General features: G+C 38.6%; 1 protein-coding gene and 1 long non-coding RNA gene across 16 annotated transcripts in view; one reads left to right on the top strand and one right to left on the bottom strand.

The window, feature by feature from the left end:
- KDM4C (lysine demethylase 4C) overlaps window positions 1-18,443 on the bottom strand; it is a 410,759-nt gene that overhangs the window by 56,112 nt on the left and 336,204 nt on the right. For all 7 annotated transcript variants that reach the window (XR_005366745.1, XM_038552332.1, XM_038552331.1 and 4 more), the window contains one exon: window positions 8,529-8,714. Coding sequence is in view for 6 of the 7 variants with exons in the window: in XM_038552332.1 (XP_038408260.1) it covers window positions 8,529-8,714 (186 nt within the window). In the remaining variant the exon portion in view is untranslated. The remainder of the gene's footprint in view (window positions 1-8,528; window positions 8,715-18,443) is intronic.
- LOC102151810 overlaps window positions 1-18,443 on the top strand; it is a 50,945-nt gene that overhangs the window by 16,598 nt on the left and 15,904 nt on the right. For 4 of the 9 annotated variants that reach the window (XR_005366746.1, XR_005366747.1, XR_005366749.1 and 1 more), the window contains exons 3-4: window positions 4,018-4,193; window positions 4,646-4,763. This is a non-coding gene — a long non-coding RNA (uncharacterized LOC102151810). Of the gene's footprint in view, window positions 1-4,017; window positions 4,194-4,645; window positions 4,799-14,580; window positions 15,126-17,156; window positions 17,287-17,581; window positions 17,607-18,443 lie in introns of those variants that run through there. The other 5 variants (XR_005366752.1, XR_005366751.1, XR_005366750.1 and 2 more) reach the window with 5 other exon arrangements.

Genomic DNA, 18,443 nt, shown 5'->3' with positions numbered 1-18,443 from the left:
AAGTCAATCAGAGAAGGACAGTGTATGTTCTCATTCATTTGGGGAATATAAATAATAGTGAAAGGGAATAGAAGGGAAGGGAGAAGAAATGTGTGGGAAATGTCAGAAAGGGAGACAGAACATAAAGACTCCTAACTCTGGGAAATGAACTAGGGTGGTGGAAGGAAGGGGAGGAGGGCGGGGGGTGAGGATGAATGGGTGATGGGCACTGAGGGGGGCACTTGACGGGATGAGCACTGGGTGTTATTCTGTATGTTGGCAAATTGAACACCAATAAAAAATTAATTTATTAAAAAAAAAAAAAGAAACTGAGGACAACCCTCTCGGGTCCCCCTCCCTCTCCAGGAGTTTTATTAAAAATTTCTTTTTTCTTAAAAAAAATAAAAATAAAGAATAATGGGCTATAATAAGGAGCTCTGGTACTGGACAAGTGGGTAGTGACAAGGTGGTGGGCTCTATGCCCTCTGAAAATTAAGAGAATTTTAAACAAAACAAAACATCAAAATTTTATATTTTTTGAAAATCCTAAAATTGGTAGTATCGATGGTGTTATAATACTTACTGCCATATATTTTCATTGCTTTTACTATTCCTTAAAGGAAGATAGGATTTTGTTGTTGTTGTTTTAGATAAGAGGTGTTTAGGTGATGCTTGAAAGTGGGATTTTTCTAGACATACAACCGCTGAAGCCAATTCCATGACACTTGATGCAATGGTAAAATCAAAAAAAGAAAAGAAAACAAAGACCCCTAAAATTTTTATCAGCAACATAATATAAACACATGTAGTATGACAACCTATGCTGTGACATCAAATGACCAGTTAATGATAACAGGAAAAAGCATATTAATAAGCCCTCAAATTAGAATATAAAAATAAACTTATTAAAGACAGAAAAAAATTGGACATATAAACATAAACCCTTGGTCTTTTGAAAAAAAATTATTTTCCTGCTCTGTCACAAATAAAGTCAAAGTAGCTGGTGCTCTCATGAAACCAAAACAAAAAACACCCTTCAGGGGCACCTGGGTGGCTGAGTGGTTGAGCATCTGCCTTTGGCTCAGGTCATGGTCCCAGGGCCCTGGGATCGAGTCCCACATGGAGCTTCTCCCTCTGCCTATGTCTCTGTGTCTCTCATGAATAAATAAATCTAAAACAAAACAAAACAAAAGCATCCTTCATTCCAAATTTGTTTTCTAATAGAGCACGTATAACAAAGAACCTGGGCTCCTTGATGAGTCATTGATTCCATGTTTGAAATAAGGAAATCAAGATGATTTTGCTATTTCTTATTGAAATAAAACAACAGTTTCAAAGATGTCTGGAAGTGGTTTTAAATTAGGAAAATAAATTCATGTGAAAATGTCAATGTTACCCAGGGCAATATACACGTTTAATGCAATCCCTATCAAAATACCATGGACTTTCTTCAGAGAGTTAGAACAAATTATTTTAAGATTTGTGTGGAATCAGAAAAGACCTCGAATAGCCAGGGGAATTTTAAAAAAGAAAACCATATCTGGGGGCATCACAATGCCAGATTTCAGGTTGTACTACAAAGCTGTGGTCATCAAGACAGTGTGGTACGGGCACAAAAACAGACACATAGATCAGTGGAACAGAATAGAGAATCCAGAAGTGGACCCTGAACTTTATGGGCAACTAATATTCGATAAAGGAGGAAAGACTATCCATTGGAAGAAAGACAGTCTCTTCAATAAATGGTGCTGGGAAAATTGGACATCCACATGCAGAAGAATGAAACTAGACCACTCTCTTGCACCATACACAAAGATAAACTCAAAATGGATGAAAGATCTAAATGTGAGACAAGATTCCATCAAAATCCTAGAGAAGAACACAGGCAACACCCTTTTTGAACTCGGCCATAGTAACTTCTTGCAAGATACATCCACGAAGGCAAAAGAAACAAAAGCAAAAATGAACTATTGGGACTTAATCAAGATAAGAAGCTTTTGCACAGCAAAGGATACAGTCAACAAAACTCAAAGACAACCTACAGAATGGGAGAAGATATTTGCAAATGACATATCAGATAAAGGGCTAGTTTCCAAGATCTATAAAGAACTTCTTAAACTCAACACCAAAGAAACAAACAATCCAATCATGAAATGGGCAAAAGACATGAAGAGAAATCTCACAGAGGAAGACATAGACATGGCCAACATGCACATGAGAAAATGCTCTGCATCACTTGCCATCAGGGAAATACAAATCAAAACCACAATGAGATACCACCTCACACCAGTGAGAATGGGGAAAATTAACAAGGCAGGAAACAACAAATGTTGGAGAGGATGTGGAGAAAAGGGAACCCTCATACACTGTTGGTGGGAATGTGAACTGGTGCAGCCACTCTGGAAAACTGTGTGGAGGTTCCTCAAAGAGTTAAAAATAGACCTGCCCTACGACCCAGCAATTGCACTGCTGGGGATTTACCCCAAAGATACAGATGCAGTGAAACGCCGGGACACCTGCACCCCGATGTTTATAGCAGCAATGGCCACGATAGCCAAACTGTGGAAGGAGCCTCGGTGTCCAACGAAAGATGAATGGATAAAGAAGATGTGGTTTATGTATACAATGGAATATTACTCAGCTATTAGAAATGACAAATACCCACCATTTGCTTCAATGTGGATGGAACTGGAGGGTATTATGCTGAGTGAAGTAAGCCAGTCGGAGAAGGACAAACATTATATGTTCTCATTCATTTGGGGAATATAAATAATAGTGAAAGGGAATATAAGGGAAGGGGGAAGAAATGTGTGGGAAATATCAGAAAGGGAGACAGAACGTAAAGACTGCTATCTCTGGGAAACGAACTAGGGGTGTTGGAAGGGGAGGAGGGCGGGGGGTGGAAGTGAATGGGTGACGGGCACTGGGGGTTATTCTGTATGTTAGTAAATTGAACACCAATAAAAAATAAAAAATAAAAAATAAAATATAAAAAAATAAAAAAAATAAAAATAAAAATAAAAAAAGGAAAATAAATTCATCTGGAAGAGGCTCCAAATGGTCAAAGTGTGACAGAAGCAACAAGAAGAAAATTATAGTCAGTTGGTACCCATTCAGTCTATAAAAGGCTATAAACCAAAATGATGCTCAAAAGGGTCAAATAATATAAAGTACAGTCAAGCAAAGTCCTACCTACTGATGTGAATTAAATAAATGCTGCCTGATTACAAAAACAGAATCCTATGACCACCCATCAAGGGCCCAAGGGGCACCATAACAGTAAAATGCAACATATGGTGAGATGTAATTTTGGTCTTCAAACCAAAATGCCTATTGGAACTAACTGGATAAGAGTCATAAAACAGATACAGGGGTAGACTCCAGGAAAAAGTGTTTCTAGAACCGTAGAACACTGGAGGGAGATATTGCTCCGGTACCCATAAGGGAACTGAGTCTACCTTCTTCCTCTAGTAGAATACGTGGCCTTCTTGACCTTGATTCTGGCTTAAAAACTTCATGTTTATAAACATTTTATAAAATAAAAGACATGGATAAAAGTATAAATGCCTGTGGCAGAGTGATAGATCTTTTGTTTCATATCTGGCAGCACCATACAAACAGGCAACTATGTATACTCATTAGAGAAACAAAGCCCAGGGAAGCTTTGTGAGGATAGGTTGCATGCACTTCTACCCTCCCTGATCAAAACATTTCCAATACATTTCTATATCCTTAGCTAATCAGATGGAAAATTATAGTGGGAGTGTGTGCTGGGTAGAAACAGTGCTGAAACACTGAAGATTTATTATAATTAGTGAATTCATATAAAAGTGTTACCAATTTCTCAAAGGTTTTTTGTCATTATGCATTTTCTCAAAAACTGATATTGGAAGTATAATATGCTATACAATATACTCCTGTGATTAAGAACCATTCTAGGGTTTTTAATTTAGAAGCTTTGATCATCCATCATTCTACATGTTGGTAAAGTGAGAGCTATTTTTACAAACCAAGCAAAGATTTTATTAATTTTGACAGGTATTTCACTCCAGTACCACCAAAGGTTAGCTATATAGCCATGCTGCTCTGATACCTTCACCAGATCCAGTGCAACACGGATCCTGTCCTGAGCCACACATAGTGATGACACAGAAGGAGTTCACTGAAGCTTGCCTGGGGAGCTGGCCTGAAGACCCAAAGGCTGAGGGAAAAAAGTAAGTGCCAAACAAGGCCTAAAGTTCTATTACAAGGATGAGTGCCAGAATAAGACATGAAGAATGGCCAGAAGGGGAGAATAACAAAAGAGCTACCAATACGGAAGCCAACATAACCACTACTTTCCATTATCCACATCAATAACACTGCTTTGAAATAAGGTGCACCTATGAAATATCTGACACACCCTTGACATAAAGATGCTCAGTAAATATTAGTTCTTTTTCTTTTCTACTAATCCCATTCCTTAGCAGTAGAGCATTATTGTAACAAATTTATAGCAAGCAGTTTCCATGGGTGGCCAAAGAGCTAGTCAAAATACTACTTAAACCTAGCTAAATAATCTAATTAAAATAATGACCTAATTAAAAATAATTGAGTTAAAATAATATTGAATAAAATAATACCCAAAATATTTTCTCTATAAAAGTTCTTTCACTTTTTTGAATAGGTGTCTGTCTCCATCTTAATAGCCACAACTTAGAATAAGTATGAAAGAAACAAACTTCTCAAATGTCATATTTTTCAAGAGGAGAGGGCACCGAAAAAAATGATGTACCTCATACAAGGTATTTATTAAAAAGGCTTTATTCATTGTAATGAACTAATGTATAAAGTGCAAGTGATTTTAGTGCTCCAACACTGCATATGTGTATGGAATACTCTAATCCAACAAGGTTTATGGAAGTAATTTGCCCCCACAAAAAGATGTGTACATGTCATCTTCTCACCTCCATTGCCCTCCATTATTCAGGTGTCTCTTTCATTGAACACCCTCTCATTTACTCAGGTGTGAGGAGACAGACCCTGTGTGGTAGCTGTACTTTCCAGGAAGTATTTATTTTAAGAGTGGCTCATTGTTTCCTTTGAAGAAGGAATATGTTTTCAAGGCTCCTAGTTTCAAAACCATTTTATGATTTATTGTGTTCTTTGGTTTTCTTTTTCCTTACAAACATCTGTGTAACATCCACATAAGTGATTAGAAATACATCCAATGGAACCTTCTGAAATAGACCCAGGAAATAGTGCACACTAAATCATGGCCAAGGGTGGGTGGTCAAGTGCCACAACACTACAACATAAACACACATGCACACATTCACATGCACACACAAATGAAATCTTACATTTGAAACACAGCAAGTGCCAAACAGCATGCTTGACAAAAACACTGAAAAATACATATAAAAATTTAGATTAAAATAACAGGGATTAGCTGTGCACTTTCTGTAACATATTCATATCTTTAAGATTTTGGAAGCTACATATTTTTTCAAATACTAGCTTTTTTAAAAGATCTATTTATTTTATTTTTATTTATTTATTTTTTAGATTTTATTTATTTATTCCTGAGAGACACAGAGAGAGACAGAGATATACGCAGAGGGAGAAGCAGGCTCCCTGCAGGGAGCCCAATGCAGGACTTGATCCCAAGATGCTGGGATCACGACCTAAACTGAAGGCAGATGCTCAAACACTGAGCCACTCAGGCGTCCCTATTTATTTATTTGAGAGAGAAAGAGAGAGGGATAGCATGTGGCAGGGAGGGGCAGAGAGAGAATCCCAAGCAGACCCTCACACTGAGTGCAGAGCCCATCAAGAGACTTGATCTCATGACCCCAAGATCATGACCTGAACTGAAACCAAGAGTAAGATGCTTAACCGTCTGTGCCACCCAGGCTCCCCTAAAACACCACATTTTCAATTAAAAGGGTGCTTATCATCTAATGGAAGAAGCATTATAATAAATCTGATGAGATTTTTACACTATTATCCAGAATGAGTATATCTAGAGTATTTTTGGCATTAAAGTAAGAGTAGAAGTTGCCTTAAAATGGTCCTTTTGGTGCAGAAAAAACCCACAAAAAAAAAAACAAAAAATGGGGAGAAACAAAAAAATAAAGAAAAAAAACATAAAGTGAGTAAAAATGCAGATCCTAAGCTATGCAATTGTAGCTTCATACTTCATTTCACCTAAACTATATAGGTGTCTTCTATTCTGTAAAATGACTGCCGAGTTCATCTGAATTTGATTTTATAGTTTTCACTGCTATGATTCAGCAATTGCCCACTACTCCCAAATAATCAAGGTATGGTGAAAATATAGCCAAACTATAGTTCCAACTCTTGAGAGCATAACCCCTGGCATATACAGTTTGCACAAAGAGAAATACTGGAATTAATTTGAACTTATTTATGCTTGAAAAGTAAAGCATATTCAGTGCAATAGGTGATCCACATGTTCTTAACCAAAGTTACCAGATTTTATGAACTCCTTCTGGTTAGTTGTCAAACATTTTGGGGAAGAACCCATACTTGAAGTCCAACTGAAGAATAATGATAAGTAATAGCTACCAGGAATATATTTTGGAAATCCAGGATTCATAGTACTTCCTGCAAACTTTGCAAAAACAATTTAAACACTAAAATTTTACCTTCATAAGGACAACCTGCCATTTGATATAAATTATATGATGTTTTCCCCATGTTTCACAAAGTATACCAAACTTACAGTGGATTCATAGGGGAGAGTAGATGTTCCTTTTGGTCATTATTTATGAAACAATTAGTAACATAAACCTGACTGAACCACACATCATAATTAGGAGGAAAGAAGTCCTGATTAAACATCTGGATCTCTTTAATAGCAACTTCAATATAATCATCAGTTAACCGCATAGCTTTGGAATATTAAAATAAGAATGTGTGATCCCAAGCAAAGCCTCAAATGAACACCTCTAGCACCATTCAAGGCTTGGAGTTACTCAACAAATAATAGAGAATGTGCTGAAAAAGCATTTACATTCCAGCACCTGTTGCTCATTAACTGAATCCACTTGGGCAAGGAATTGAACCTTGTTGCACTTAGGTTTCTTATCCTTGAAGCCAGGATAATACTACTCATGTGGCCCAGTTCATATAGAACTGTAGCACCAAAGCCAGCAGCCACAGTAGTGAAAGAGAAAGTAATAATACAATTTTCATTTTCTGAGGGCTTATTCTGTGTCATGGACTGAAAACAACATAGTGAGACAGGCATGCCTTTATTTGTAGACAAGGAAGCTGAGGTTCAGAGATAAGAACGTGCACAAAGTTGCACATGTGTTGCTGGCAGAGTCCAAGTGTGAACACAAATTACTCTGACTTGGGAGGTCATGAGGTGGTTCACATCTCAAAATGCATTCCCATGTGTCATCTAATGAGGTAATGCTATTGACCACACATTATAAATGGCAAAGCACCAGAGTAATGCAATGTGTGATTACTGTAATTTTTTTAAAGTTGCTAAAATGTACTTTCTGCTGAATATATAATACTATTCCTAGTAAAAACCCATCAATTCAAGAAACTAAGTAAGGAAAAAGTATGAATGAATGAATATGCAACTTGTCACCTAAAACATGAAAAGTAACTTCAAAATAGATGTGACAGTTGGTGATGTTATTTTGTACATTTGTGCATTCACACACATCCAAACCAAGTCCCAACCCACAAACATCAAGTATCTCTCAAGGCGCCAATGGAAGTTGCTGGAATCATTAAAAAGCCAGGAGATTTATTGTGTATGGGTCATGGCTCCCCAAGTCCATACTGACTACCTGGCAGGCTGCTCACAGGAGGTTATTAGAGACATAGGACAAGTATGTTAGGATGCAAATAGTCTGTGGCCAACCCTCCCAGGGAAGCAAAGGGCAGCAAGTTAGCAAAGCTGCTCCCTGTTGGCAGCCAAAAACAATTAACAGTTAACTGGAAAAGTAACAAAGGCGTATCAGCCATCTCCACACTGTCCTAATTTTTCTAAGCTTTTAAAACAAATGAAAGATTCCATTTACCAACAACAGGGAAACTATAGTTAAATTCACATGCTATTTACTTGCACATTCTTTGTCCAGAAAAAGGTTTAGTCCTGAGTGAAGTAGAAAAGGCAGAAAAAAGTGACCTCTATACTTCTACATTTCTGCTTTTCTGAAATTGTCCTCACTCTTCTTAGGGCCTCCATGCTGCACCTAGCTTATCCTACCTCAGGCAGCAAGGCCCCAAATATCTGTGACCACTTGCCCCCTTCCTTTTACTGTGTTACTGTTCTGTGTTTCTTCTAGAAGAGATGAAATAAAACCCAAAGGCCAGAATGTACAGGTACATGGACCAAACACTGATGGGTCCTGGGCAAATACTAGTAAATAATAACGGATGATCCTTGCCCTCAAAGAACTCACAGTTTGGACATGTCAACAATGAGTAACATTACAGAGTAGAGCACGCTAGCCCTGGGAAGTGTACAGGAGAGAATATATATGCAGTCTTGGCAACAGGGAAGGAAGAAACGACCTTACCACATTTGGGTTGACCTTATGGCGAAAGCATGTGATGTTCACCACGTATGGCCAATCGTCAGGCTCCATCAGCACCCCAGCAGCATGAGCACACGTGACATGGAAGGAGGCTGGGCAGCGGCCATAAGAACATTGGATACAGGCTCCAGAAACCTTCTTAACCCGGTGTCTGCAGAAGATGCATTTCTGGAGGGTTAAAACAAAGAACATAAATTCAAACTCTGTAATTCAGCCGACTTCCATGTCTCACAGAATAATAGCTATTGGAGAGGCAGAACTGATTATATCAACATGTCCTGACCCTCCAGAGGACCAAGTGATGAGAGCAACTGTGACAATATAAGTTGTATACTTTTAATGAAACATACTCTGATGGTCACATACTACCAAACAAACATATGTTGAAATACTTCCTGTGGTTAGGAAAGCCAAACTCTTTGCATATGCTTCTCTAGGCACAGTGAGGAAAGACTCCAAGGGTGCTCCTGTAAATTACCCATGAATGCTTCAGTTACTTCTCTTTTACCTTCTGCATGGCAGGGCTTTTGGTACATTAAGAGATAAAATGTGGGTTTGGAAGATAGGTACCTACTCTCCTAAATTAGATGAGGTCTTCAGAAATACCCTAAATAGCACAGAGATAGTCAAGGAACTGTAAAGTGTTAATGGTCCAATGTGGAAACTAGAGGCTCAAGTGTTTAGTAATACAAATCTGAACCCTTCATGATTGACATTAAAATAGGCTTCCCAAAGTGAGAAAATTGAAAATCACCCCAAAGGGCATAATTTTGTTGAGTATCTATAGCTGCTATGCCTGGTGAAGAAAGAACGAAAATAAAAACAGCAATAATTATTATCACAATCTAAAAATTAAATTGCATACTATTAGCCCTAGATATTATCAATATATTTGTTATGAAAGATGGGAAAAATCAAACAGCTTCACTAAATGTACGATTAGTGAATTATTTAGGGTTAGAAAAAAAATGGTTCTAGAACAACATAGGGTAGGTTTAGAAAGCAGAAAAAATAGAATGATCAAAAAGCTTTGACTTTTCATTCCTAAGGATGAAAAAGGTCTGCAATCTCATCAAATACTGGCACAGCCGCTCTTCTTTTATAGGGACATTTTCCTTCCCGGGACAGAAAAGGTTCTTAAACTCAATGCCTTTTGGGGATCATAATATTTTATCACATACCTGTAAGAGTCAATATGCACTTAACTTAACCTGTAAGAGTCAATGTGCACTTAACTTCTAACTCTATCTGATCAGCAACTTTAGTCTTCTAGATTCTGTACCTTAGTCTTGCTCTGATCTTTCCCTGCCCATCTATACCAACTGCCACTGCCTCTGCCCATGGTACCCAGCATAGTAATGCCTTTCTTATTGGTCTTTTATTCCATCTCTATTCATCTTCCACAGGCCTGCCAGAATGATCTCTTTACAACACAAATCCAGTGTCAGCCCCCTGCTTAAATGTCCTCAAAGGCTTCTCCTTATCTCCAAAACATTCCAGAAAGAAGGAACAGTATGACATGGAAGGGAAAAGCTTATAATAGGCCTTTAGAGTCTATCTGAGCAGTCTTATTTCTCACTAGTCCCCATAAGGGCACTACATGCCAGGCATTTTTATACACCTGGATTCAATGTACAATTAAATACTTTTAAGTGGGAGTTAAGGATGTGGCTTAGCTGATTATCTCACACACACCCACACACACACCACAGAACCACAAAACTGAAATAGGACCCATTATAATCTGAATAAAAGCATTATTTAATATCTAGGTGTCTTAGCAATTGTTGCTATCAGTGTCAATACATTCTTGGTAATTCTTGGTATTTTGAGTTTTTTTTTTTTTTTGCCAATTCCAATTTTTAGATATGTGATGGCAGATAAAATAGGAAAAACTCGTATCAAGAGCCCCAGACATAATCAGACAATCTTTTAAGAGCCTAGTCATACTACCTGAAGGGCAGCATTTGACTAAGTTCAGATATTGACAGATCTGAAAGTAAAAATGGTTTCCCATTTTCCTAATTCAATAGGATTTTTTTAAGAGTAGGAAAGACTGGGCAGCCCTGGTGGCTCAGCAGTTTAGAGCCGCCTTCAGTCCAGGGCCTGATCCTGAAGTCCCAGGATTGAGTCCCACGTCAGGCTCCCTGCATGGAGCCTGCTTCTCCCTCTGCCTGTGTCTCTGCCTCTCTCTATGTGTGTCTCTCATGAATAAATAAATAAAATCTTAAAAAAAAAAAAAAAAGAGTAGGAAAGACTGAGGCATCTGGGTGGTTCAGTGGTTGAGCAACTGCCTTTGGCTCAGATCATGATCCTGGGGTCCCACGACCGAGTCCCACTTTGAGGTCCCTGCAGGGAGACTGCTTCTCCCTCTCCCTGTGTCCCTACCTTTCTCTGTGTGTCTCTCATGAATGAATAAATGAAATCTTAAAAAAAAAAAAAAGAGTACTAAAGAGTATTATGACTTAAGCTAATTAATGAATTGGTAACTCCAGCTTCTTCTACCATCAACTTCCTAATTAAACAGAGGACCTCCAGGAAAGGCAAAGGAAACAGAGATAATACACTTAAGCCCAGTGAGGACTCAGTTCTTGGAATCTCATAAGGGAAGGCCTCTCCTTTCCCAGGAAGATGAGAAGTGGGCATTTCTAAGGATATAACCATTATCCTTACAAAGTCAATCTAATGTCAGACTATTATAATTTGATGCTTTGGAAGATGTTTATTCATAGAGTTGGGAAGTCTGACTTAAACAGCAACCAGGTTTTTGAGGAGATACAGAAATACATAAAACGGACTAGGGGAGCCATTCTGTATCTTATAGTACAGTTTGTGCTGTATTTCCAAACGCCATTTTCACTTGCTTGCTACTAAACCAGTTGTTCTGTATCCTGGATGAAACATCTGTGGCAATGTGACACCTACACATGTCTGGGCCACAGAACTTAATTCAGCAGGGCAAAGACAAGGACAAATAGTTCTTAACAATGGTACAATGTAAATGTAATAAGCACATTGAAAGAAGTAGAGACAAAGACCTATATGGAACCTGAATGACTGGTGCAACAAGTTATGCCTGGAGTCAAGACAGGAAGGCAAGAAGGCCTTCAGGAAACACATGGCTGATTGGATCAAGATGATGGACTCAGTCTGTGCTACAACTTTCCCAGTTCCAATCCCTACATAAAGATAAAGGAAAAAGAGTAAAACCATAATAGTACTGACTACCAAGAAAAACTGCAAGTAATGACAGGGAGCATATCCCCAGCAAACAGTTGTAAGTTGGTACCTCTGAGGAGATGGTTCTGGCAAGGCCAATGCCAAGAGTAGAAGCAAAAACCTAAAAGACAAACTACTCACTGTTGGACCAGCCGATGGCCCATCCTGCCCAATCATTAACCACAGTGAGGTAATCCTCTTTGATCTGAATCCAATCCTAAAATCTGACTCATTATTCACCAGTAAGATAAGTGGATTCTCATTTGGGCTGAAGAAGGAAAAAGTGTACACACCATGCACAACTAAAATATAACCAGATACTTTCAAATCACAATCATTTGAGGGAAAATAAAAATAAACGAGAGGTGCTATGATTACTAAATAGAAGAATATCTGACCTAAGGAGTCAAGTTAAGTGGAAGTACAAACTGAGTTGAAAAGAGGTAAAGTGTATATAATGATAGAGATTCCAAAATATACCTCATTAATTAGAAAATAAGTAACAACTACATAGTAAAGAAATTCAAAATATCAGTCAAAAAAAATCAAGATGTGCTGAATATTGGATTGTATCCCACTGAAGGTCAAATTAGCAAATGGAATATGGAGCCTAGAGATTATACAGAACACAGAAGAAAATTTTAAAAAATAGAACACAAATGCTAAGCAAAATGGAAAAGAGATCCAGATGTTCTATTATCTTTCTAAAAGGCATCTTAGATGAATAAAAAAAAGAGGAAATAACAGAAATTTTCCAGACTTGAAAAAAAGCCCAACAAGTAGGATTTAAAAAAAAAAAAATCACCTACACACATATTAACCTCAAAATAAAAAGAGAAAAATCTCAAAATCTTCCAGAGAAGAAAAGAGAAAAATCGGATTACCATTAGATCTCTAATTTGCAATGGTGAATGCTAACAGATAACAAAACAACGTCTTCAGTTTCCGGAGGAAAATTAAATTTGGTCTATATTCAGCCTAATTATCATTCAAATGTGAGGCCAAACATAAAGCCTTTTTCTTTTCTTTTCCATATACAAAGATGAGATGTATGTGTGAAGTGAAGAGCAACCAAAATGCTAAATATGTAGATAAGTCTAAATGAATACTGACTTTATAAACAGTAATAGTAATGTCTTCTGGGTTTCAAATATAGAGAATTAGAAAAGATGACAATTTAAGCACATAAAGAAGTGGCAAAGGACGTTTAAAATGTTCTAACGTTCTTGAATTGTCTGGGACAGGGGTAAAAGTATCAATTACCTAATGATGTGAAAAACAAAACAGAATAAGGAAAAATAATAAGTTCAAACAAAGACACGAAAGGAAGGAAACAGAAGCAGAATAAACAAGCACAAAGGGAAAAAAACGTTTTAAATTGGCAGAGCTAAACCCAAATATGCCACTGTATTATGTGTAAACAGACCAAGGGTAGTAAACTTTTTCTTAAAGTGCCAGATAATAGATATTTTAGGCTTGTATGGTATAGAGTCCCCGTTGCAAATACTCAACTCTGCCACTGTAGCACAAAAGCAGCCACAGATAATCTGCAAATGATGACTTACTGTATTTCAGTACAACTTTATTTTTTCTTTTTTTTAATGTCTATCTTTTTTTAAATTTTTTTTATAAATTTATTTATTGGTGTTCAATTTGCCAACATACAGAATAACACCCAGTGCTCATCCCATCAAGTGACCCCCTCAGTGCCCGTAACCCAGTCACCCCCAACCCCTGCTACCTCCCTTCCTACCACCCCTAGTTCGTTTCCCAGAGTTAGGAGTCTCTCATGTTCTATCTCCCTTTCTGATATTTCCCACTCATTTTTTTCTCCTTTCCCCTTTATTCCCTTTCACTATTTTTTATATTCCCCAAATGAATGAGACCATATAATGTTTGTCCTCCGACTGACTTATTTCACTCAGCATAATACCCTCCAGTTCCATCCATGTTGAAGCAAATGGCGGTTATTTGTCATTTCTAATGGCTGAGTAATATTCCATTGTATACATAGACCACATCTTCTTTATCCATTCATCTTTTGATGGACACCGAGGCTCCTTCCACAGTTTGGCTACTGTGGACATTGCTGCTAGAAACATCGGGGTGCAGGTGTCCCGGCGTTTCACTGCATCTGTATCTTTGGGGTAAATCCCCAGCAGTGCAATTGCTAGGTCGTAGGGCAGAACTATTTTTAACTCTTTGAGGAACCTCCACACAGTTTTCCAGAGTGGCTGCACCAGTTCCCATTCCCACCAACAGTGTAAGAAAGTTCCCCTTTCTCCACATCCTCTCCAACATTTGTGGTTTCCTGCCTTAGTACAACTTTATTTCTAACAGCAAACACACACCTTAGTTTGCTGACCCCTGCCACATAGGCCATAAGCACATATTTGAAGTTAATAGGCTAAGAATTGATAGAATTAGTATTTAAGAATGATCACTATCCTAACGACTGAGAACAAACTGATGGCTGATGGAGAGATGTAGGTGGGGGATGGGCTGGATGGGTCATGGGTATTAAGGAAGACACTTGTTATGAGGAGCACTGGGTGTTCATTGAATTCTACTCCAGAAAAACCAATATTACACTATATGTAAGCTACCTAAAATTTAAATTAAAAAAGAAAAAAGAAAAAAATAAAAATAAAAAGAATGATCACTCTCACAGCAAAGATGGATCAAGGTGGGAAAACAAACTGTTAGGAAGTGACAGAAATATTGAGGCACAGGATGATGAGGACTTGGGTTAGGAAAATAGCTATTGGAGGAAGGTAAATTTTGAGTTTTTTACTCTGTTATCTTTTGTTGACAGAAATTTTACGTCTTCCTCTAAATAGAGCCGCTAACTGAAGATCAAGGTTGGACAGTCTGTCTTCTGTAAGAAAGACCCTCTCTAGCAGCGGCCTTAGTAAAAATGGATGGGGGTAGGAGCAACACAGATTCTAGAAGGACAGGGGTAGCAGAGAGTGTGTGAACAGCTAGATTATCAGGCATTCAGAAGCAGAAAAGGTTCAGAAAGATAGGGTCATTCTTCCTGCAATCCATGGAGGTACTACTGTCCTACTAGGAAAAGGATGAAGAGCCAGTCAGTAGATGACAGTTAATGAATCAGGCAGTTTGAGAAGTCAAATAAGGCAGCCTAGAAGACCACCATTTTGGGTGCTTCAGAACAAAGTTGAGGCGGGCTGCTATCCAGCACAGCAGGAAAATGCTAGCAAAGACGACACGAGAGAGTGACTATAAAGTGTCCTTCCCCTTCCTGTTTCCTAGGGAGGATGGCTGGGATGTAATAGCTACATTAAAGTGAGTCCAAACAAGTAGATCACGGTGAAGCTATGCACCTGCTCATCTGTTTCCTCAACACTGAAAAAAGAAAGAAAGAAAGAAAGAAAGAAAGAAAGAAAGAAAGAAAGAAAGAAAGAAAGAAAAGAAAAGAAAAGAAAAGAAAAGAAAAGAAAAGAAAAGAAAAGAAAAGAAAAGAAAAGAAAAGAAAAGAAAAGAAAAGAAAAGAAAAGAAAAGAAAAGAAAAGAAAAGAAAAGAGAAAGAAAGAAAAAAGAGCCCTCACTATAGAACTATTCCACAGGGACTTTAGAGCCAGTCAGAGTCACAGGGAGGCCTGCAGAGTCATAGCTACAGATGGCTGGCCCCACACCTAGAGTCTCAGTGTGCCTGGCTAGGGCCACTGAATTTGCATTTCTAACAAGCTCCCAGTGGTGCTGATGCTGTTGATCCAGGGACCACACTTTGAGAACCATGGACTGAGGATTAAAGGGTTAAAGGATGTCGATTATTCTGAGATCCTCTAGGATAAGGCACTTCAGGAAGTACAATGATTTTTCATCTATTCTTCTGTGTCAAGGGCTGAGAGAATCCTCGGGCGAGTATGATTTATAGAGCACTGTACTTTCTTGGGGGACTGGATTTCCATACTTATTCCAATGGCATAGGCCATTAAGGCTCCTAATGGGTTGAGGAATTAATGAAGTATCTGGCAATGAGGCTTTGTGTATCATTAGATTCCTTGAGCACACAGCTTGGCAAAGGGCATCAAGAAATGATGAGCTGTGAAGGAGTTGGAAGTTCAAAGTACATCCCATCCTTTTTTTTTTCTTTTAATATGATTTGCAGTATGATTTTACTGTTGTTTTGACAATTTTATGATTCTTTTTTCTTCCATAAATAGGCAAGTAATTCTAAAACAGATAACGAATGCTTTTTAACTAATGTTTCCCTATCAGACAAGTAACAAGCTAATGATAATGATATATTAGCTAATTCCCTTTTCCTTTTGCTATCCAAAGACACTTTTTCCAAGTGCTGCACAGCAAACTAACATTCCCAACTGAAAGAGGGAATAACGTTAGACTCAATGGATAACATTACTGTTGAGGCTGAAACTTGCATTTTACTTCAAGACCTTAAACACAGGTTTTAATGGAGAATCCTCCTGTTCTCTTTCAATTCTATCTGTAAAATTTATGTTCTGTTCATCAGTATTCATTAAGTCAGTCACTGGAGGAACACTGATATAATGCAGTCTGAGTCATACAGCAAAAAGCTTACAGTCCAGGAGACAACAGACATGGAAACATCTTAGCCAGGAGGAAAAGCAGACTGCAACAGGTGTCATATAAGAGCAAGATTCAGAAGGAGCAGAGAGAGAGGCAGATCGATACCAAGAGAAAACAGTTTACCCAGAAAGCTCAAGAGCAGGTGGGTAAGGAGGGGAGAGGGAACACGGGACACCAAGGTCCATGGTGGACTGACACTATAGGGTTGGGCTGCTTTTGTGAGAGGCAGCACACTACACAGAACCGTCTGACCTCAGCCATCTCAGGATATTGTGAATAGCAGACACTATGTAATGGTACAGCAAAACTCAATCTGAATACTCATACATCAGCTCATAACAGAAGTCCTCTGTTTCCCCACCCTCCTCATGAAAAGTTATTTCTACACTTCAAGTTCAGAGCATTAAAATATGTGGCTATGGTGTCAATTGTGTTGAATTAAATCCTTATTTATGATATGTATCAGAAGTCATTTATCTCATTGCTTGTTGTTTGGTGAGATTCACCCCACAAAAAAATGAGAAGCTAAGAAAAAGTCAAGTAGCAAGATAAAGAGGAAAGGGCAGAGGAATGAGCTCAGCCAGGCCAAAAGACAGAGCTAGAAAAATGGACAGAGGTGGTAGGGATCAGATTAAAGGCTACACTTACTCAAAACAAGGCTAGACAGTCATTGTCAACCCTGGGAAATTTCAAATAAGAAACATAAAAGAAGTCTAGAACTGGACAAGCCATAGCAGTTCAGACAAAAACTGACAAATTAACAAATGACTTTTAAAAAGTATTATGTCAACAGCCCAGTCACACTTTTTATTTTAGATCAGAAGATACACCACAGGGAAATTCATCAAATAGGAATCCTTCTGGAAGCACCTTTTAATCCTAGCACCAGAACACTGACTACACACAGCAGGTGCTCAATAAATACTTACTGACTAAATGAATGTTTCTTTATTATATACCATGTATTAATTCATTCTTTCAGGGACACCTGGGTGGCTTAGTGGTTGAGCATCTGCCTCTGGCTCAAGGGCATGATCCCAGGTCCAGGGATTGCACAGGGCTCCCTGCAGGGAGCCTGCTTCTCCCTCTGCCTACATCTCTCTCTCTCTCTCTCTCTCTCTCTCTCTCTCCCTCTCTCTTTCTCTTTCTCTCTGGCTCTCATGAATAAATAAATAAAATATTTTTTAAAAATTCATTCTTTCAGCTATTTTAATACCTAATAAATATCTTTCATATAAAAGGCATTCTGCAAAATGTGAAAGGAGATATTAAAATGAAAAAGATACCATCTGTGTATTCAACCAGCTTAATCCAGCATATAAGAATAGCTTAACAAAAGCTTTGCAGTGATCATCAGAATAAGAAGAGAGGGCTGGAGAACCAAGGTGAGATGAACATGTGTGCCTTAGCTGGTTACCTTCCTCCAACCCAGCACCTTCCAGCATCCTTCCACTGAGAAGGTCTCAAAGAGGGGCAAGAGAAGATGAACTTCATGACAGCCACTCAAGGGACACCGTGTACAGGACAAGAAAGCAAGTATGATTCTGCTTAGACAGCTCAAGTCATGCAGCAGCAGAGCTCAGGCAGGTGACCTATGCACCTGCCCTGAACTGAGGACACAAGTCACTGAGTCCAGGCACCATGGGATCAGTTCCATCAGGCTAGCTCTAGAGCCCTTGTGAAAAAGTAAAAGTGGGATTTCTCCCAAGTCAGAAGTTTCTTGTAATTACTTTCTTGGAAGTTTAGAGACAAAGTGCAAGGCTTTTGCACCAGGTCAGACACTGCCTTGGAGAGTGTCGAGGACATGCCACACACTGGTTGAGCCGAGAGTGACAGGGATACTGGGTCTGCCACATGGTTCAGAGAAGCCACTGGCAGGGTTTTAGAGAACTCAAGAAGCTAGCAAGAGCATGTGGATGCCTATGCTCACCCAGGAAGGAGATGCAGGTCACAGCCAGCACACATGTAGTAGCGTGAGGAAAGACAAAGTTACGTGTATTCTATAATAGATGTAACAAAGCTCAGAGCTGGAGAAACATGAGCAAAATTGAGTGAAGAAGTGTGAGCAATGACAGGCTAGAAATGATCTCAGAAGGTCTTGCT

The sequence above is a fragment of the Canis lupus genome, chromosome 11 (genome assembly GCF_011100685.1).
Source record: "Canis lupus familiaris isolate Mischka breed German Shepherd chromosome 11, alternate assembly UU_Cfam_GSD_1.0, whole genome shotgun sequence".
In the NCBI taxonomy this organism is placed as follows: Eukaryota; Metazoa; Chordata; class Mammalia; order Carnivora; family Canidae; genus Canis; species Canis lupus.
Note: the sequence above shows the minus strand (reverse complement) of the source record. Positions and strands in the feature narration are given on the sequence as shown.